Consider the following 23,079-nt stretch of genomic DNA (forward strand, 5'->3'; position numbering starts at 1 on the left):
TGCCTCCACAGATGCAGCCTGACCTACAAGTTCCTCCAGCATTTTGTCTTTACTCGAGATTTCAGCATCTGCAATCTCTTGCAACTCCACTAAAGTTATGCCCCTGTCCCACTTAGGAAACCTGAACAGAAACCTCTGGAGACTTTGCGCCCCATCCAAGGTTTCCGTGCGGTTCCCGGAGATTGCAGGTAGTGGAAGCAGGTAGGGAGACTGACAAAAACCTCTGGGAACCGCACGGATACCTTGGGTGGGGCACAAAGTTCCCAGAGGTTTCCGTTCATGTTTCCTAAGTGGGGCAGGGGCATTATGAACAGCATGTTTTTATCCTGAAAAAAGAAATACAAGCAATTTTTATTTGTGCTTTTTATGAGGGGTCCTGAATTTTATGAGTGTTCCTGAATCCTGAGACAAATCTATTGGGACTAAGAAGGAAAATCATCCTCCTTTGTCTTTATCCTCCAAACGAAATCAATAAATCATCTTTCTTTCAGTATGGTTAGATATCAAAGCAGTGATTAATTAGGTACCAAAATTGCATTATGTCCCTCAAAGGAACCGAGATAAAGATTAAAAAATGTTCCCATATTTTATTCCATGCGTTTACAAAATGCAAACTAATTTGAGTCCTTCAGGAGAATCCATTTATTTTCATTATCCACCCAATTTTGACTCCATCTATCATAAGCAAGGGATATGGGCAGAAGGCAGGATATAGGATGATCAGCCATGATCACATTGAACGGCAGTGCTGTCTTGAAGGGCCGAACGGCCTACTCCTGCACCTATTTTCTATGTCTCTAACCACAATCTTTGACTATCAAATAGAAAATCAGGTACTGTATTACAGACAACAAAAAGGGAAGGAAAAGCTAACACTTACAGTGTAAAGTGGTTGTACAAAACAATGGTACTTTTTGTTAGGTAGGATCTTTCATATCTACCCATAGGAGGCAGGAGTCACGGGTAGAGGTGGCACCTCTGACAAGGCAAAGCTCCTTCAGTACTACAACAGAGTACAAGGTTGGAATCTTTCGAGTGGGGTTTGAATCAAGCATCAGATGCAGAGACGAGAGAGCTAAACTCTGGTCTTTAAATAAAAAGACAGTCTTTGGAAAAAAATAATGCATCAAAAGCACAGACAATGTTTCCTTCATGCAAATAAATAAAGTGCATGTTGGCATGCACAGCTGCAAGCTTATCCCGCAAGGTCAAACAACTAAAATTCATCCTTTGAGCATGTATTCTGGTTGTTTTGTTGAAGTGCTATCCATTGCACTGCCTGTGCTTGCATAACTGCACAAATCATTGGGTGCAGAATCTAATGGTGGTCAGTTGCGCAGTGTGAATGAAGCCATAGTGGGTAAACCGCCAAGGCCGAAGACCCTGCTCGTCAACTCTCTCCCGTCCATCGCGTTGTACTGGCCGGGCTCGCGGCTGCGGATGGCATTCAGGTGCCGGTTCCGCGAGAGGATGGCCACCATATTGTTCAGCTTCGAGCGGATGGTGGAGTAGTGCAGCTGCCGCTCTTTGCTCAGCTTCTGAAAGTAGTTCCTCAGCGAGGTGTCGGCACTGGGGTGGGCCAGGTGGGGGTACCCGGCAGCTAGTCGGCAAGGCTGACCCTCAGAACCAGTGGTGCCAGATGAACTACTTGAACTGGCCGTGGACTCGGCAGTGGAGGCAGGAGGCAGATCGGGCAAGTCCGTAGTCTCGCCGTCACCCACTGTAGTGGGCGACACCAGCACTGAAGAAGTTATTACTTGAGCCCGTTGAACGACCTCAGTCACAGCAGACGTCTGAGTTTCAGACGATTGAGAGATGAATGATGTTTGGGTTTCCATCTCCTTTGTTAAAGCACAGGTTTGTGTAGAAACCCCCTGCATCCCGGCCTCTGGCATCCACTGCGGCTCAGTCTGTGTTGAAATGGTCCTCACCTCTTCATGCACCAGTGGAACGTTATCAGCCAGGGTCGATGCTTCACACACACGCTGGTCCAGGGTCGATGCTTCACACGCACGCTGGTCCAGGGCTGACCCAGGGTTTTCTTGTCGTCGCCTTTTCTCGGCAGGTTTGAGATTTCTTGGAGAACACTGAATGATTCCTTGTCTTAGAACATTGGCGAGCGCGGGATCTTTGGCCAGCAATCTTTTCATCGTGAACTCCTCGTAAATAGCTTGATTCCCGTAGCCGTTGTTCGTGGAAGGTATCGGTTCAGACTGGGCATACAGTATTCGAAACTCTTCATCATAGTATTCTGCCAACTGCCCCGACAGCACAGTCAGGTTACTGCGGTTCAGTTTGCCATCCGTCCAAGTGAAGCTGCAGGTGAAATGGAGGCAGCAAAAGATGGGGGATAAGGGTTAGACACAAACAGGGACAAAATGGCAGGGAAAGGTTAAATAAAAAGGAAAGGACCAATTTAGAAAAAAAAAACCAAAAACCCCCCCCACAGATTCAGATTCAACTTTAATCGTCATTGTCAGTGTACAGTACAGAGACAACAAAATGCAGTTCGCATCTCCCTGGAAGAGCGACATAGAATATGATTTCAATAAATAAATCTATTTACATGCATACAGTCATAGTGTTTTTTCCTGTGGGAGGAGTGTCCAGGGGGGGGGGGGGAAAGAGGTCACCGGCAGTCACCGAGGTACATTGTTGAGTAGTGTGACAGTCGCAGGGAAGAAGCTGTTCCTGGACCTGCTGGTCCGGCAACGGAGAGACCTGTAGTGCCTCCCGGATGGTAGGAGGGTAAACAGTCCATGGTTGGGGTGAGAGCAGTCCTTGGCAATGCTGAGCGCCCTTCACAGACATAGTTAGCACTTCAAGAGATGGCTCCAATAACACAATTTAGTTTAGTTTGGAGATACAGCGCAGAAACAGGCCATTTGGCCCATCAAGTCTGCACCAATCACCTATCCCAGCACACTAGCGCTATCCAACACACACTAGGGACAATTTTCAATACTACCAAACCAATTAACCTACAAACCTGCTCATCTTTGGAGTGCGGGAGGTAACTGGAGATCCCTTAAAAAACCCATGCAGGTCATGGGGAGAACATACAAACTCCGTACAGGCAGCACCCATAGTCAGGATCAAACCCAGGTCTGAGGCTCTGAAAGGCAGCAACTCCACTGCTGTGCCACCTGGCCTACATTTATGCAACATCATTCAAGCAAATTTTGCACAAGAAGTAGAGGTCTTAACACCGATTAGGGAAAATTAAACAGAGATGACCACCTCTTAAATGCTTTGGAGACCTGCTTTAAGTCCACATTTTTAATCTGACTTCTATTATACTCCACTCTTATTGCCTAAATCAATAAATCTTTTTCTCCCCTCAATCCTAATTAGATGTATTGAATTGATTAAAAAAAAAAAAATACAGCATGGAAACTGACCCTTGCCCTCCGAGTCCACACCAACCATCCATCACCCATTCACACTAGTTCTATGTTGTCCCACTTACTTACCTCTCTCCCTACTGCAAGGCAAGGGGAATAATTTCTCTACCCCATACCTTCCATCAACAAAAGAGTGTTTAAAGGACACGCACTTTCTGGGGAATCATTTGCGATGCAAAGGCATTGCGTGGCAATATTACTAACAATTACAATTCATAGTAAATCTACGGGTGATTATTCATAGATTTAAAAACAAACAACATTCTATTTTACCTGTAGGAGCCTGTAGCTACTTTCTCACAGTCAATTAACAAGAATTTTTCATGGACTTTTCCAATAACTTTGGCTCCTGTTCTCGAGTAATAAGTACATCCCTTTAAAGTGCGGACTCTCATTTTCTGGAAGTAAAGAATAGATAAATGTGAAACAAATAGTTTAGGCAGCTTTTAGACTTCACTTTATAGATACAGCACGGAAACAAGCCCTTCGATCCACTGAGCCTGCACTGACCAGCAATCACCCTAGTGTGAATGTCCTACACACTAGGGACAATTTACAATCTTTTACCAAAGCCAATTAACCTACAAATCTCTACGTCTCTGGGATGTGGGAGGAAACTGGAGCAGCTGGAGAAAACCCATGTGGGCATGGGGGATGGGGGATGTGGGGGAGGAGAAAGAAAGTACAAACTCCGTACAGACAGCACCCATAGTCAAGATCGAACCCAGGTCTCTAGCGCTGTAAGGCTGCAACTCTACCACTGCACCACCCCAAACCGTGGTAACACATTTGTACATGCCAATTTCAACTGCATTTAGTACAGGGGACTATCTGATATGATACAAAGGGAAGAGATACAAACCAGAATGTAGTGTCGGGTAACCATGTTAGACTTGAATGTCTAGGGTTGGGGCTCAGGGAAGGGAAAATTTAAAAACAGCTACAGCTCTCTCAAACACAATCTCAATAAAATCTGAGAAGCTATTTAAAAAATAAATGCAACTACAATAATCTGCCTTGGAAAGGTTGTAGAAAGAATTAATGAATAGGGAACTGCAATAAGCATTTGAAGGGGCTATTGTGGAATAATTGAATTAATAATAAAGAGAATAATTGAATTAATTTGATTAAAAGTCTCCAAAGGCTCGCACAGTGCAATGGGCAGAAAGGCCTCAATTCTAGCAGACACAGCTTTAAGAGGGGCAAAGTATAAAGGAGATGAGTGGGCTTTGTTGTTTTTATTATACTGTTAAACACAGAGGGTGGCAGGTGCCTGGAATATGCTGCAGGGGTGGTGGTTCAAGCAGATAGGTTTGTGGCATTTGAGAGATTTTTGGATAGTGCCTGAAGAAGGGTCTCGTGCATCATTTCACAGAAATATCCTTGATCCCTGCGATTCCTGCAGCAATTTAGTTTTCTGTAGAGATACAGCGTGAAAACAGGTCTGTTGGCCCACAGAGTCCACACCGATCAATTGTACACAGTAGGGACAATTTACAGAAGCCAAGAAAACTGCACATCTTTGGAATGTGGGAGGAAACCGGTACACCTGGAGTAAACGCATGCGGTCACAGGGAGAACGTGCAAACTCCGCAGGGACAGCACCCTTAGTCAGGAAAGAACCCAAGTCTCTGGTGCTGCAAGGCAGCAACTCTACCGCTGTGCAATAATTTGAAGTGACAAACTGTCAACATCTTCACTTGCCACACTAATGACAACGGACACAACACGAGGGCTGATCACGTATATCTTGATAGGCGGAGGAGGGAGCTGCCACAAACAGGGATTCAGACTTTGAGATCATGATTTACTCGCCACCCAGATGTGACCAACATTGACAGAGAAAGAGGAAAAACCAAAAACCATCTCAAGTTAGAATTTCCACTGCAGCAAGCATGTGGAGCTCTCAGTGGGCCAAAGGCCCCTTTCATAGTATCTTTCATACAATTCCTTTGCCACCTCTGGTGTAATCCTGGAACTCTCTATCCCACACCACTGCGGCAGTTCCTACACCAGAAGGTCTGCAGTGGTTGAAGGCAGCAGCTCACTAACAGCTTCTTAAGCACAACTCAAGAAGAACGAGTGCTTGAAAGGGTTCAGAGAAGATTTACCTGGATGTAGCCAGGACCTGTGGGATTGAGCTACAGAGAGAGGTTGAGCAGGCTGGGGCTCTATTCTTTGGAGCCCAGGAGGATGAAGGGTGATCACATAGAGATGTACAAAATCACAAGAGGAATAGATAAGATAAACGCACAATATTTTGCCCAGAGTAGGGGAATTGGGAACCAGAGGACATAGTTTTAGGGTGAGGGAGGGAAATGGGAACCAGAGGGGTAACATTTTTTTTTTGCATCCAAAGGTGGTGGTGGATGTATAGAACGAGTGCCGGAGGAGGTAGTTGAAGCAGGTACTATCGCAACGTTTAAGAAACATTTATACAAGTACATGGATAGGGTAGATTTAGAGGCATATGGGCCAAACGCATTTTCCTTGTTTCTATGTTTGACTGCTCTGGGCCTGTATTTGTCAGAGATTAGAAGGATGAGGGGGGGACCTAATTGAAACTGAATAGCGCAAGGCCTGGATAGAATGGATGTGGAGAGGATGTTTCCATAGTGGGAAAATCTAGAACCGGACGGTACAGCCTCAGAATAAAAGCACATACCTTTTGAAAGGAGAACAGGAAGAATTTCTTTAGCCTGATGGTGGTGAATCTGTGGAATTCATTTTCACAGACGGCTCTGGAGGCCAAAGCATTTGGGTTTTCATAAAGTGGAGATTGATAGTTCCTGATCAATACGGGTGTCAAAGTTTATGGGGAGAAGACAGGAGTATGGAGTTGAGAGGGAAAAACAGATCAACCATGATAGCAGCCTCGATGGGATGAATGGCCTAATTCTGCTCCTATGACTTACGATGCCTTTCACTGCATCTCAGCTCGCATGACAATAATAATCTAAAAATAATTAGACGTACCCTCTCTTCATCCACCCAGACACCAGCATCCCGGCACATTTGTTGAAACTGTGGGAGACCAGATTGATCGAGAAGGATGTAGACAGGGATTCTTCTCCTTCTGCAGGCTTCATGGAGGTCTTGGAGAATGTCGATATCAGTGAATGAGTCCATCACTACTGCAATAACCTGCAATATATTAAAATATAAACATGTTTAGAAATTCAGTGAACTTTGCAACTCTGTCGTCATCAAAGCAACACTTGTGTACTGCCTAGGTCAGGTCTGCTACATGGTTTTACTGGGTTGTATACAAAACAAAGCATTTCACTATCCCTGGGTGCATATGACAATAAAGTACCATAGAATGATTGAGCAGTGGGTTAGCTGGGAGGTGTATTTTGCAATTTGGACCAGTTTTCTACAATTAAAAAAAAGTGCTGGAAATGCTTAGCAGCTCAGGCAGTATCTGTGGAGCACAGTTGGTGCTTAAAGTCAATGTGTTTCATCAGAACACCGAGAGTGCCGGAGTAACACGAGTGGGTCAGGCAGAATCTAGAGTGAATGGGTCTCTTTCAGTAGCCAGGATCAAACTCAGGACTCTGGCGCTGCAAGGCAGCAACTCCACCACTGCGCCACTGTGCCCCCGCCAGATGCTTCCCTTTGTTTCCTTTGCTCTGAATTTCCAGAACCCATTATATATTTTTCTTTTAAATTCCCTTTCATTATCCACAGCCAAGGACTTCGGAGGAGCATTTGTGTTTAATCCTTCCAATCCAATGCATGCTGTCATTATGTTTAAGAAGGAACTGCAGATGCTGGAAAATCAAAGGTAGACAAAAATGCTGGAGAAACTCAGCGGGTGCAGCAGCATCCATGGAGCGAAGGAAATGGGCAACGTTTCGGGCCGAAACCCTTATGTGGGATAAAATAAAGGGAATGGAGTAACAGAACCCAAGGCATTGTTAATGCCCAAGGTAGTCCAGCCAAAAATCACGATTCTTCAGATTAATAGTGTTGCAATTACCCATTCCCTTTGGCTCCAATTCATTGCTCTTAATTGCTGCTGCCCCGTTGATTATAAGCAGTAGAATGGTAGTGAGGTTATGTAGAACAGTACAGCATAGGAAGAGGCCCTACGGCCCATAATGTGCGTGTTGAACATGGTGCCAGGTCCAACCAATCTTCTCTGCCTGCATATAATCCATATCTTTTCATTGCCCACATATCCATGTGCCTAATTAAAAGCCTTTAAATATCCACCATCATAACTACTGCCACATCTGCAATGCATTCCAGGCACCGACCACACTGTACAAAAATAAACATGACCAACACCTCTGCTTTAAACCCCTCTCACCTTAAAGCCATGCCTTCAAGTTTGCTGGAACACTGAGAATGTGAAACATGTTATAAAATTCACTTTTATCTTCCATTTTCCCCCTCACAAAAATAGTTGATAAGTAGTTTAGTTTAGAGAGTAACAGGTCCTTCGACCCACCGAATCCCCAACGACCAGCGATCCCCACACATTTACACTATCCTACACATGCGAGGGACAATTTACACTTATACCAGTATACGAACCCAAGCCAATTAACTTACAAACCTGTATGCTTCGAGTGTGAGAGGAAACCGAAAAGCTCGGAGAAAACCCACGCGGTCACAGCTAGAACATACAAACTCCGTACAGACAGCCCCCGTAGTCTGGATCGAACCCGGGTCTCTGGCGCTGCAAGCGTAGTAAAGCAGCAGCTCTACTGATAATCTAGTGATAAACTCTGATAATCCAGCATCTTGGAGAAGTGGAACAGAGGCATTTTCCAGATCAAAATACCCATCAAATTGAGGGTATGGTAGGAAAGATTATAAACGTCGCAAAATGAAGAATGCTGGCAATTGGACATAAATGAGGAAGCAGATTAAACCTTAACATTGGAGGCACAAGGAACTGCAGATGCTGGAGTCTTGAGCAAAGCACAAAGTGCTGGAGGAAATCAGCAAGTCAGGCAGCATCTTGAAGGGATTGGGTAGAAGTTCCCCCGATCAGGAACGTCACCTGTCCATTCCCTGCACAGATGCTGCCGACTGCCTCAGTTCCTCCATCACTTTGTGTTTTGCTTAAAATTTAACATTGGGTTTTGTCCAAGTACAATCCCTATTTGAAGCTCATCGCAAAAACAATAATGGTTTATGGATGTGCATACTTTGAATTCAGACCCTGCAAAAAAAAAAAAAACCATTAATACATATTTCAGTGTTATCGAGTTTTCAGTGTTATGCTATATCAATTCCCAAGGGTATATATATTACAGCCAGTATTTCTAGTTCTGGAATGCCCAAGCTTCAATCCATGTGCTTATTAGGTTGTCTACTTAGAGAGAATGAACCACCACCCTGTAAATCAGTACTTACAGACAGAATAGTCTGTTTTGATCTTCATACATATAAACAAAGCAACTTACTCATTGTGATCAACTCTACCATCTCCATGGCAGCATTAGAAACAAAATGCTGGAGTAACTCAGTGGGACAGACAGCATCTCTAGAGAAAAGGAATGAGTGATATTTCGGGTCGAGACCCTTCTTCAGACTGAAATTCACGGGAAAGGGAAACGAGAGAAATAGACAATGATATAGAGATATAGGACAAACGAAAGATATGCAAAAAAACTAACAATGATTAAGGAACTAACAATGCCCCGTTTCCTGTATCATTGTTACTTTTTTTTTGCACATCTTTCATTCCTCTCCTTCTCCCCAGAGATGCTGCTTGTCCCGAGTTACTCCAGCATTTTGTGTCTATCTTCGGTTTAGACCAGCATCTGTAGTTCTTTCCTACATACAGTGCCCTCCATAACGTTTTGGGACATGGACCCATTATTTATTTATTTGCCTCTGTACTCCACAATTTCAGATTTGTAATAGAAAAAAAAAAATGTGGTTAAAGTGCACATGGTCAGATGTTAATAAAGGCCATTTCTGTACATTTTTGTTTCACCATGTAGAAATTACAGCAGTGTTTATACATAGTCCCCCCCATTTCAGGGCACCATAATGTTTGGGACCTAGCACTGTCATGTAAATGAAAATAGTCATGTTTAATATTTTGTTGCATATCCTTTGCATGCAATGGCTGCTTGAAGTCTGCGATTCATGGACATCACCAGTTGCCAGGTGTCTTCTCTTGTGATGCTCTGCCAGACCTGTATTGCTTCCATCTTTAGCTTATGCTTGTTAGTCCCCTTCAGTTTTCTCTTCAACTTATAAAAGGCCTGCTCAATTGGGTTCAGATCGGGCGATTAACTTGGCCACTCAAGAATTTACTATTTTTTTATAGCTTTGAAAAAACTACTTTGTTGCTTTAGCATTATGTTTGGGATCATTGTCTGGCCGTTGAATGAACCGTCAGCCAATGAGTTACGAGGCATTTGTTTAAACTTGAGCAGATAGGATGTGTCTATACACTTCAGAATTCATTATGCTACTACCATCAGCAGTCGTATCATCTATGAATACGCGAGCCAGTACCTTCAGCAGTCATACATGCCCAGGCCATAACACCCCCATGACAGTGTTTCACATTTGTGGTGGTATGCATTGGATCTTGGGCAGTTCCTTCTCTCCTCCATACTTTGCTCTTGCAATCACTCTGGTATAAGCTAATCTTCATCTCATCTGTCCACAAGACCTTTTTCTAAAACTGTGGTTGCCCTTAAGTACTTCTTGACAAACTGTAACCTGGCTATCCTATTTTCGCAGCTAACATTTTGCAGTGTAGCCTCCGCATTTCTGTTCATGAAGTCTTCAGCGGACAGTGATCATTGACAAATCCACACCCGACTCCTGAAGAGTGTTTCTCTTCTGTCGGACAGGTGTTTGGGGATTTTTATTATAGAGAGAATTCTTCAGTAATCAGCTGTGGAGGTCTCCCTTTGCGATTAGTAAGCTCACCAGTGCTCTCTTTCGTCTTAATGATGTTCCAAACAGTTGATTTTGGTAAGCCTAAGTTTTGCCTAATGTCTCTAACAGTTTTATTCTTGTTTCTCGGTCTCATAACGGCTTCTTTGACTTTCATTGGCACAACTTTGGTCCTCATGTTGATAAACAGCAATAAAAGTTACCAAAAGTGATCGAAAGATGGGCGAAAGGCTAGATGCGGAGAGCTCTCTTGTACCTGCATTAAGGAGGCAATTAAAAACACCTGAGCAATTACAGCCACCTGTGAAGCCATGTGTCCCAAACATTACGGTTCCTTGAAATGTATAACTATGTATAAACACAGCTATAATTTCTACATGGTAAAACCAAAATGTATAAAAATGGCCTTTAATAAAATCTGACTATGTGCACTTTAACCACATGTGGATTTTTTTTTGTATTACAAATCTCAAATTGTGTAGTACAGAGGCAAATAAATAAATGATGGGTCTTTGTCCCAAACATTATGGGGAGCACCTTATAGCCATGGCAGCAATGATAGGTATAAGCAGAGTGTTCAGATGCTGTGTTTATTTCTTCTGACCTTATTGGTTTACCCTAAGAGGAGGAGGGAGCTGCAGATGTTGGTTTATACCAAAGATTCAGACCACAGTCTGAAGAAGGGTTACAACCTAAAATGTTACCTATACCTTTTCTTCAGGTATAAATTGTATTGTATCTTGTGGGACTAGTGTAGATGGGGCATTTTGGTCAGCATGGGCACGTTGGGCCTGTTACCATACTCTATGACTATGTTTCTAGGAGTTTAAAATGTCCCAATTCATCATTCAAAGTGAAGCAAGAGAGTGAATCCTAACATACCAAACATCTTTGAGGAAGGGTCCTACACAAATCAGTTTGAAGAAGGGTCCTGACCCTAAACATCACCTAAATAAGTTATCCAGAGATGCTGCCTGTACCATTAAAGTTACTCAAGCATTTTGTCTTTTTCTCCTACACAAAAGTGGTTCAATGGCACTCTGGGATGGGAAAAACACAATATAACTGCAATATGATCCCACATCTTTTAAACCATTCGGGTGATGGTTCAGTAACAACAATAAAAATACATTTGAGCAAGCACAAGGATATGGAAGGCTCACAGGGAGATGGGCCAAATGGGATGGGCTTAGAAGGGGCGTCTTGATATGGGTTGGACAGAAGGGTCGATTGTATAACTCTACCTGTTTTGCCTTCCTGATGAGGTTCCTGATGGCTTCCTTGCAGCTATAGATGAGGTCGCCGTAGCTGGGCTGGAAATGCACCTCCACCTCAGGCGCCCCTCGGTACCCGTTGCCCGGGAAGGTGGGCCACCCCAGCTCCAGATTGGGGACCTCCGTGTCCGAAACATCAGGGAAGTAAGTCCCGGTGGATTGCCCCTGGGAGCCGGTGAAAGACTGCTCCAGAGTCTCGCCTATGGGCTCGGAGGCTCTGACGGTGGACCTCGAGATCTCGGCGATCTCCTCGCCCGACAAGAAGCCAGGCATCTTCTCCCGGTCCAGGAAAGCGGTGTAAGCCTCTCGACCACCGGACACCAACTCTTCCAGGGCCAAGCGCTGGCTTTCGCAGTAGAAGTCGCGAACCCCCACCTCTTGTTTGTCCATGGCGGTCCATCGGGACATTATAGGGAGATCATCCAAACACTGGGAGTCATTCATGTCGCGGTGCGAGATACTTCACACCTTGACCTTCCTGGTGGTCCTCCTGAGATTCCCCCACTCTCGCTGCTCCTTCCGTCTCGAGGTTCAATGGGTCTCCTGGACCTCACCCCTGGATTATTACTTGCCCCTTTAAAAGTCTTGAACCCCCTCAAAATTGGAACTTGCTGCCTGAAATCTTGTCCCCTCCAAACCTGAGCTTTCCTAGCGGACGTCCCAGCACCGACTCTGCTGCCCGTCTTGGACCTTTAAAGGTAACTCCAGCACTTCGTGTCTATCTTGGACCTCAAAGCTCTGCGTTCACAGCTTATAAAACGCCTCTGCGAACATCAACCCCGCCCCTGTCGTTGGACAGCTAAAGAGCCAAAGCATTCAAAGATCCCAGTCCTGAGCCCATTGGTTACAGCTCCTACAATCCCTCCCAGTCTAAACTTCCGTCTCTTTTATTTTCAAACTGACTTTTATCCACAACCACTTCGGGATTGGCTCCTGGTTTAAATTCATCCGAAAACAGCCGGGAGGGTAGGGTGGGGACCGGACCTGTAATACAATGAAGACAGGCTCAAATATCCTATAGCAGATATATATATATATATAGGATCTTTGAGCAGGCTCAAAGATTATAGCTCCTCTATAATCTTTGTGCAGGTTTACTGGTAAATGCACAGATACTGAAATTCAAACGCTAAACAACAGGCGCTGCAAAGACTTGTATCAAACAGGATTTCACGCAAGTGGGTCACAGGAGTGGCAAGGGCGTGGGGAAAATTGCGATATGGGGAGTTAATTCAGTATTAAATGTATGTATAGCCTCTGAGAATGTCGGATGGAGTTTTTTGCACGGTATATCTATATCGGTACATCGGTAAATATATATCTATTGTTTATATTTATTACGAATAAAGTCTATTTTGAAAATGTATTTAAAAAAAAAAACAACAAATGCTGGACGAACTCGGAGATTGCAATTTGTGGGATCCCGCAATCTCTCGTGCCTCCACTTCCATTTGTTGAGTCGGTCTTTTTATCCACTTCGTTTACAACATGTTCAAATCGTACATTGCTTATTTTTTAAAGAAACAAGTTTTTTTTAAAACATTGAGCACTAATGAAATGATTTCCCCTCCTCTACTATAGACGAGGCTCTCACCAGGGTCTCTTCTATACCCCGTAACTCTGCGCTCACTCCCCCTCCCCCCGTAACAAAGGCAGAGTCCCCCTTCTTCTCACCTTCCACCCTACCAGCCGTCACATACAACAAATAAACCTCCGACGTTTTCGCTACCTCCAACGAGATCCCACCACTGCCCACATCTTCCCATCTCCTCCCTGTCAGCCTTCCGCAGAGACCGTACCCCTGTCCCCCTGTTCAAGTTCAAGTGAGTTTATTGTCATGTGTCCCTGCATAGGACAATGAAATTCTTGCTTTGCTTCAGCACACAGAAAAATAGTAGGCATTTACTACAAAACAGATAAGTGTGTCCATATACCATGATATAAATATATACACATATGAATAAATAAACTGGTAAAGTGCAAATAACAGAAAGTGGTTATTAATAATCAGAGTTTTGGCCGAGCCAGGTTTAATAGCCTGATGGCTGTGGGGAAGTAGTTATTCCTGAACCTGGTTGTTGCAGTCTTCAGGCTCCTGTACCTTCTACCTGAATGTAGCAGGGAGATGAGTGTGTGGCCAGGATGGTGTGGGTCTTTGATGATACTGCCAGCCTTTTTGAGGCAGCGACTGCGGTAAATCCCCTCAATGGAAGGAAGGTCAGAGCCGATGATGGACTGGGCAGTGTTTACTACTTTTTGTAGTCTTTTCCTCTCCAGGGCGCTCAAATTGCCGAACCAAGCCACGATGCAACCGGTCAGCATGCTCTCGACTGTGCACCTGTAGAAGTTAGAGAGAGTCTTCCTTGACAATCCGACTCTCTGTAATCTTCTCAGGAAGTAGAGGCGCTGATGAGCTTTTTTGATAATTGCGTTAGTGTTCTCGGACCAGGAAAGATCTTCAGAGAAGTGCACGCCTAGGAATTTGAAGTTCTTGCCCAGTTGATATAAATTGAAGTTCAAAGTTCACTTGGTTTTGCTTTCACCACCATCGACCCTTTTATATTCTGACTCATCCCCATCAGTGATATGCCCCCCAACAGTGGTGTCGGGCTGATGGGTTCGCACCCTCGCTACTCCTTCCAGAAAGTCCACTGATCACGTTCCTTGAGGTTTTGCTGATTGTGTTGAGGGCCAGGTTATTGCGTTGGCACCATATGGACAGTTGCTCGATCTCTCTTCTATACTCTGACTCATCCCCATCAGTGATACGTCCCACAACAGTGGTGTGTCGTCAGCGAGGGTCCAGGTTTTTGATGATAGGAGTTTCGCACTGTGGTCTCGCACTTATCGCAGTCATGGGTCGATAGAGTGAGTACAGCACTCTTCTTGGGGCTGAGCAGTTCGCAGCCTTGAGGTGCCGAATTAGTGTTACGTAAGCCGCTAAGAGGCGTCCCGAGCTACCGTGTTTCCCGTCCCCGCTACCGCTAAGAGGCGTCCCGAACTCTGACGTCCCCGCTACATTCATTCTACGTGCTTACCATGAGTTTGATTTTTTTTTTAATTCGGTAGAGCTCTTGAATTAACTCGTACAGTGGGACAGGGCTTTAACTCCCTGGTCAATTTGCCCCTTCCCACCCAAACCACCCCCTCTCCTGGCACTTGCCCTTGCAACTGCAGGAAATGCTACACTTGTCGCTTTGCCTCCCCCCTTGACTCCATTCACGGACCCAAGCAGTCTTCCAGGTGAGGCAGAGGTTCACCTGTACCTCCTCCAACCTCATCTACTGCACCCGCTAGTCTAGGTGTCAGCTGCTCTACATCGGTGAGACCAAGCGTAGGCTTGGCAATCGCTTTGCCGAACACCTCCACTCGGTTCGCAATAATCAACCTGATCTCCTGGTGGCTCAGCACTTCAACTCCCCCTCCCATTCCGAATCAGACCTTTCTGTCCTGGGCCTCCTCTATGGCCAGAGTAAGGCCCACTGTAAATTGGAGGAGCAGCACCTCATATTTCGCTTGGGCAGTTTACACCCCAGCAGTATGAACATTGACTTCCCCAGTTCCAGATAGTCCCTGCTTTCTCCTTCCCTTCCCAACACTCCCGACCCGAAACGTCGCCTAGTTCCTTCGCTCCGTAGATGCTGCTTCACCCGCTGAGTTTCTCCAGCATTTTTGTCCACCAATGAAATGCATGAGGTGGCACCCGATTTGCAAACAACGCAAACGGCAAAATAGTTTGGATTAAAGAATTACAATAGTCAATTGTTAAGCATCTACGTTTCTTGTGTGTGTAAGTTTATATATATATCGCTGATGCTCTGGGAATAACCCACACCTCTTCCCTCCCCCTCCACTTACCCCCTCCCCCACTTTCCCTTCTCTCCCCAACTTTCCGCCCCCACCCACTTTTTTCTCCAACTTCCCATCGTTCACCTTCCCACATCCTCCGCCTCTCCCCACTACGCCTCACCTCAGATTCCCCCCACCTTACCCTCACCTTACCCCCTTCCTCACACCTTACTCCCCCCCCCCCTCGCCTTACCCCCTCCCTACAACTCCTTACCCCCCCACTCACCTTACCCCTCCCCCCCCCACCTCCTTACCCCCCCCCCTCCACACACCCCCACCTCCCCCCACTTCTCCAACCCAATCTTCTCCCCCCCCCCTCTTTCCCTATGTCTTAACCTTTGTTATCTTCTCCCCCCGCCCCCCGCCGCCGCTACTACAATGATTCAATTAACAGATTTGAAATTACTCAGCTCCCTGGTAAACTTGGAATTCATGTCTCTGGAATTTTAGTCCAGATTTTGGGGTTTAATGCTTCGGTAATTAAACCACAACGCTAAGATTCGCACAGTGGAAGTATTCCTATGAATCACACAGGACTCGGAACTCAGCTTGACTGGGTGCTGTTTATGCAATTGGAGAAAAAGCAGGAGAGAGGCTTGAAATGTTTGTCATTTACAGCAAATGATTCATTTTAATGGTGAGCATAGATTGAAACAAGATACAAAAATATAAGCAAGTTAAACACAACAATATATATAAATATATACACACACACATATACAGTTAGTACAGCTTCTGTTTGTTTTTTTTTCAGACGAATTTGGGGCAGTTTAATACCTTGTACAACATTAATACAGTTATCACAAAATCTAGGTTGTGTCTCCGTACATAATGTAGCATGTGCAACAACCAAGATCTAGCTGAGTAGAGACATGAGAGCAAAATGGAAATACATGTGCAATTAGTCCTTAAAGTCTAAGTCAGGGGTGACATGGTAGAGTTGCTGCCTTACACTGCCAGAGACCCGGGTTCGATCCTGACTACAGGTGCTGTCTGGAGCTTGTACGTTCTCCCCGTGACCACATGGGTTTTCTCCGGGTGTTTCGGTTTCCTCCCACACTTCAAAGACGTACAGGTTTGTTGGTTAATTGGCTTTGGTAAAGATTGTATATTGTACCCATTGTGTAGGAATATTACTAGTGTAATCAGGTGATCCCTGGTCGGCACGAACTCGGTGGGCCAAGAGGTCTGTTTCCGCACTGTAACTCTAAACTAAACTGCATTGACCCATTTAATTTTTTTTAAATTACACCTTGTTAAAATATTGTGGAAAACATAAATAACACAAGCCCATCATAACAACTGAATTCCATTCACAAAAATACATTATGGTTGTAACCCACCAACAAAACCATCAACATGGACACAAAAAGCTGGAGTAACTGAGCGGGTCAGACAGCATCTTTGGACCCGAAACGTCACCTATTCTTTTTCTCCAGAGATGCTGTCTGACCTGCTGAGTTACTTCAGCTTTTTGTGTCTATCTTCGGTTTAAACCACCATCTGCAGTTCCTTCTCACACAAAACCACCAGAGACACGATCTCACAATGATTTATTTATTTCTTCTCTGGGGTATGAGTTAACTGCTATCTTGTGAAGATCTCGGGCCATTCTGATTTATATGGCTTACTTACAAAAGAAGCAAGTTCATGTAATCAGGGAAATAATTGCCCTTACACCAAATAACAGCTGCGTGCCCCATATAAGGCTTTGCTTCGAAAAACACCTCAGCACATTTTCACAAGTAGAACTTGTGACTAAAATCATCTTCTCATAGAAACATAGAAACATAGAAATTAGGTGCAGGAGTAGGCCATTCGGCCCTTCGAGCCTGCACCGCCATTCAATATGATCATGGCTGATCATCCAACTCAGTATCCCGTACCTGCCTTCTCTCCATACCCCCTGATCCCCTTAGCCACAAGGGCCACATCTAACTCCCTCTTAAATATAGCCAATGAACTGGCCTCAACTACCCTCTGTGGCAGAGAGTTCCAGAGATTCACCACTCTCTGCGTAAAAAAAGTTCTTCTCATCTCGGTTTTAAAGGATTTCCCCTTTATCCTTAAGCTGTGACCCCTTGTCCTGGACTTCCCTAACATCGGGAACAATCTTCCTGCATCTAGCCTGTCCAACCCCTTAAGAATTTTGTAAGTTTCTATAAGATCCCCTCTCAATCTTCTAAATTCTAGAGAGTATAAACCAAGTCTATCCAGTCTTTCTTCATAAGACAGTCCTGACATCCCAGGAATCAGTCTGGTGAACCGTCTCTGCACTCCCTCTATACTCCCTCTATTCTCCTGGAGATATTCAGTGATGGGAGGCAATATTCACATGTAACCACCATTTTGAGAGGACTAGAATATAAAATCAGGGATGCAATGCTGAGGCTTTATAAGGCACTGGTCAGATCGCATTTGGAGTATTGTGAGCAGTTTTGACCCCCATATCTGAGGTGGGATGTGCTGGCGTTGGAGAGGGTCCAGAGCAAGTTTACCAGAATGATCCTGGTGATGATTGGGTTAACATATGAGAACTGTTTGACATCCCTGGGCCTGCACTCGCTGGTGTTTAGAAGGATGAGGGGGGTCTCATTGAAACTTACTGAATAGCGAAAGGCCTGGATAGAGTGGACGTGGGTAGGATGTTTCCATCAGTGGGAGAGTCTAGGACCACAGCGCAGATCATCAGAATAAAAGGACGTGCCTTTAGAAAGGAGATGCGAGGAATCTATTTAGCCAGAGGGCAGTTGAATTCATTGCCACAGATTGGCGGTGGAAGCCATGTCAATGGGTTTTTTTAAAGCGGAGATTGATAGGTTCTGGTTTAGTAATGGCATCAGAGGTTATGGGGAGAAGGCAGGAGAATGGGGTTGAGAGGGAAAGATAGATCAGCCATAATCGAATGGCGGAGCAGATTCGACGGACTTGTGTGTGTGCGTGTGTGTGAGAGTGAGATATATGGGAGCAGAGGCTGAGTCTTGCTTAGCCACATATTCACATTCTGGATGGTTTTGGTTTGTTGAAGTTCTTTGGGAATCTGGTGTTGATCAATGGTTCCTCACTAAGTGCCAAGGTCTCATGGAAAAGAAAAAAAAAGAGAATACCAAAGGGGAACAAAATAAAATGGCAACAACATTCTTTCCCAGTCCTACCTCAGTCTCTGTTTGGAGTAATATCAGCATTGGCTTTGAATGTGCTGGGGATCGGAGACTTCCATTGAATTTATTGTCTTGGCTTTTAGATTGATAAGAACAGGTGTTATCCGCGCTGTTTAACATCCAGGTCTCTTGAGCATAGTCAGCATTAGCATGTCATGATACACTCAGGGGAATAAAATCATGTTGGGTATAAAAGCATGAGGAGAATAGAGAGGGTGGGGTGGGGGAATAATACAAAAGAGGATCTATACTTAAGGGACATATGTTTAATATTTTATGGAAAAAAGATGGGAAAATGGAGTTGAGAGGGAAAGTCAGCCATGATTGAATGGCAGAGTAGACTTGATGATCCCGAATGGCCTTATACTGCTCCTATAATTATGAAGGAGAGCGGGGCAAAATTTAATACAAACCTGAGCTGCAACGTTTTCACTCAGTGGGTATATGGAACGAGTTTGCTTAGGAGGTATTTGATGCAGCTAACATAACCACATTTCGAGTGGGTTTGAACAAGTATAAGGAAAGGGAAGGTTTAGAAGGGACATAGGCAAGTTGCAGGCAAATGGAACTAGCTTAGATGGGGCACCTTGGTCAGCAGGAACAGGGTGAGTGAAGGGCCTGTTTCCACACTTTATCCAGCCTTAGACTTTAGACACTTTGGAGAGTTTAGAGATACAGTGCGGAAACAGGCCCTTCAGTCCACAAGTCTGTGCTAACCAGCGACTACCATTATCCTACACACCAGGGACAACTTACATTTTCCTGAAGCCAAATAACCTACAACCCTGTAATTCTTTGGAGTGTGGGAGAAAACCGGAGCACCCGAAGAAATCACTTGCAGTCACAGGGAGAACATACAAACTCCGTCCACAACACCCGTAGTCAGGATCAATCCCGGGTCTCTGGCGCTGTCAGCCAGCAACTCTTCCGCTGCGCCACTGTGCCCCCCAAAGCTGAAAAGATGTCCTCACCCATTGTCCATTGTTGACCCTGCGGGTGGTTTAATGGGTGGTGGGGAGTGAGTCGAAGGTATAGATGAACCTTCGCAGGATCAATCCTCCCTAACCCAGGTCCACTGAGGACAACTTGAGGCCGCCCTGGATTTGAGTAACTGAAAAATCATGGAAAGAACTTCTACTTGAGGCTTCCACTAAACATTTAATGTAAAATTTGATTTGATAGTAGTGTCGCAACTGAATGATGATGGGAATCTTGTGTTTAGAACAACACATTGTTTGAGCAAAGATACTTTGCTACGGGTTGTTTAAGCAAAGTCTGAAGAAGGATCCTGACCTGAAACGTCACCTATCTCTGTTCTCCACAGATGCTGCCTGACCCGCTGAGTTACGCCAGCACTTTGTGTCCTTTTGTGTATTAACCTGCATCTGCAGTTTCTTGTTTCTATCTTTGTACATTTCTGACGCAACTCTCCACAAAGGCATGGACCAATAAACGCGTTGAAGAAAGAATGCTGACATCAGTGCTGGCCTAGATTTTATCTTTGCACAGCAGCAGAATTTCTTGTTCAGCTTGAATGATATATTGAGTTATTTTTTGCTGGTCTATGTGGAAATGAGAAGCAGGAAGTTCCACGCTTTTTAACAAGGGAGCTGAATTCATAAAATGAAAGGACACTACAGATTTGCAGGACTTTGAAAGCCAACACTGAAATTAAAACAGAAGGGCCCTTCGACCCAACGAGTCCGTACCGACCAGTGATCACCTCATGCACTAACGCTATCCTGCACACTAGGGCAAGGGTTCCCAACCTGGGGTAAATTTACCCCCAGGGGGTAAATTCCGCCCACCCAGGGGGTAAATTTGTTGATTCTGGATTTGTACATATTTTCTCTCATTGGTTGACTGTGTTTGGTTCTGGTATACCGGTATCTGTTCATCATTAGTTGTTCATAAATAAGTGAAATAACATTGTTAAGCCCCTGTCCCACTTTCACGACCTAATTGGCGACCTCTGGCGAGTTTGCCCTTGACTCATACTCGCAGCATGGTCGCCACAAGGTGGTAGGAGGTCTTCGTAACTCTTCCTAACTCTTCCTCATGCTCGTAAGTGTTCTTCGTGCACTTGTGGCCTCAAGTAGGTCGCGGCGTTTTTTCCAGCCTGATAAAAAATGTCCACGAGTAAAAAAAAGGTTGGCATAGAAAAAAATTTACTCGTAGGTAGGTCGTCGTAGGTAGGTCGTGATGGTAGTTGTAGATTGTCGTAGGTCGGTAACTGTCCCAAGAATAAAAATGCAAACATGACATCATTTTATCATACGATCATTTTCCACTCGTAGCTAGTCGTAGTTGGTCTTTGGTGTGGAAGACTGAGGTCGAGGGGGGGTCGTAGGAGGTCGTAGACATAATTGTAGGAGGTTGTAGACATAGTCGTAGGAGGTCTTTTACTTCAGTGAGTCAACACGACCTTGACATTTTTTTCAACTCGTCTAGGGTCTTCTAAACTCGTGGATTAGGTCATCCAAGTGGGACAGGTCCATGATGTGCTATTAAAGTTTCCAGGGGTAAACAGGACAAAGAACCTCCAGAACCCCTGCACTAGGGATAATGTTATGATTTTCATCAAAGCCAATTTACCAAAGCCAATTAAGAGAAGTGTTAGACAGGGGTGGAGGCATATCTTTTGGTCCTATTTCAGATAAAGCAGTCCCCATCTTTATTCTTGGTGACATTGGTGCTTGTTTCACCAATTGATGAGCCAGAGTCTGACCGGTTTCATAGGACAAAAGGCACAGTGCCAGAGGGTGGTGAATCTGTGGAATTCTTTGCCACAGAAGGCTGTAGAAATATTTAAAGCAGAGACTGATAGATTCTTGATTCGTACGGGTGTCAGGGGTAATGGGGAGAAGGCAGGAGAATGGCGTTAGGAGGGAGAGATGGATCAGCTATGATTGAATGGCAGAGTAGACTTGATGGGCCGAATGGCCTCATTCTACTTCTATCACATGATCTTATGAAGTGCTAGAATAACCAGGGCAGGCAGCAGCTCTGGGAAACATGGATAGGCGATGTTTCGAGTCGGGACCCCGCTTCAGACCAGTGGAAGAAGGGTCTGAAAAAGGGTCCCAATCCCCTCTTCCATCATGCAAGAGGTACAGAAGGGTGAAAACGCACACCTCCAGATTCAATGTCAGTTTCTTCCCACATGTTAGCAGGCAACTGAACCATCCTATCAACAACTAGAGAGCGGTCCTGAGCTACTATCTACCTCATTGGGGACCCTCAGACTCACTTTAATCGGACATTACCGGATTTTATCTTGCACTAAACATTCTTCGCTTTTTCATATATACCGTGCCCTCCATAATGCTTGGGACAAAGACCCATCATTTAATTATTTGCCTCTGTTCGCCACAATTTGAGATTTGTAATAGAAAAAAAAATCACATGTGGTTAAAGTGCACATTGTCAGATTTTAATAGAGGCCATTTTTATACATTTTGGATACATGTAGAAATTACAGCCTTGTATATACATAGTCCCCCCCCCATTTCGGGGCACCATAATCAACTGTTTGGAACATTATTGAGAAGAAAGAGATCACTGGTGAGCTTACTAATCGCAAAGGGGCTGGCAGGCCAAGGAAGACCTCCACAGCTGATGACAGAAGAATTCTCTCTATAATAAAGAAAAATCCCCAAACACCTGTCCGACAGATCAGAAACACTCTTCAGAAGTCAGGTGTGGATTTGTCAATGACCACTGTCTGCAGAAAACTGAATGAACAGAGGCTACACTGCAAGATGCAAACCACTGGTTAGCCACAAAAATAGGATGGCCAGATTACGGTTTGGCAAGAAGTGCTTAAAAGAACAACCACAGTTCTGGAAAAAAGTCTTGTGGACAGATGAGACGAAGATTAATTTATATCAGAGTGATGGCAAGAGCAAAGTATGGAGGAGAGAAGGAACTGCCCAAGATCCAAAGCATACCACCTCACCTCAACTTGGGGGCGCTGTCCTGTGCACGGCTGCCCAGCCAGCAGCTGTCTGTCTCTTCATCTTTTTATTTTTTATTTTAGTTAGTTAAGTGTTTTGTTTGGAGGTCTAGACTTTTTTTATGTGGGGGGTGGGGGGAAGGGGGAAACTACCTTTCAGGGTCCCTACCTGGTCGGAGAGGCAGCTTTTCTCCGGGCTGCAGCTTCGACCCGTCCTCGCGGCCTACCAGCGGGCCTGGAGCGGCGTTTCCTGTCGGGGACCGCCCAGAACCTCGGCTTCGGCGGCGGCACAGCGCTGGAGCGCTATCGCGGAGCGGGCGATGCCTTGCCTGGGTCGCCGCGCTGGAGCTCCGGTGAGCTGAGACCGCCGGGAACAACATCGTGGAGCTGCGGGACTGTGGAGTGACCAGCTGCGGGCGGCGGCGCTGAACTTAACATCGGGAGACTGGGATCTCTAGATGAGATCGCCAGTTGTGGAGCTTCAACCGGCGCGGCCTTGTTGGCTTCGGAAGCCGCGGCCTCCAGTGCGGAAGCGGCCGTTCCAGGGTTCCCAGGCCGCT

At 45.1% G+C, this 23,079-nt stretch overlaps 1 protein-coding gene across 1 annotated transcript; it reads right to left on the reverse strand.

The window, feature by feature from the left end:
• Positions 1-263: 263 nt before the first annotated feature.
• On the reverse strand, positions 264-12,429 carry LOC129707268 (protein FAM83D-B-like). Its single transcript, XM_055652180.1, has 4 exons — positions 11,525-12,429; positions 6,381-6,548; positions 3,678-3,802; positions 264-2,316 (listed from the first exon to the last, which is right to left on the reverse strand). Exons 1-4 carry the CDS (start codon positions 11,996-11,998, stop codon positions 1,329-1,331), a joined length of 1,755 nt encoding a protein of 584 aa, XP_055508155.1. The 5' UTR covers positions 11,999-12,429; the 3' UTR covers positions 264-1,328.
• Positions 12,430-23,079: the final 10,650 nt, after the last annotated feature.

The sequence above is a fragment of the Leucoraja erinacea genome, chromosome 21 (genome assembly GCF_028641065.1).
Source record: "Leucoraja erinacea ecotype New England chromosome 21, Leri_hhj_1, whole genome shotgun sequence".
Taxonomy (NCBI): domain Eukaryota; kingdom Metazoa; phylum Chordata; class Chondrichthyes; order Rajiformes; family Rajidae; genus Leucoraja; species Leucoraja erinaceus.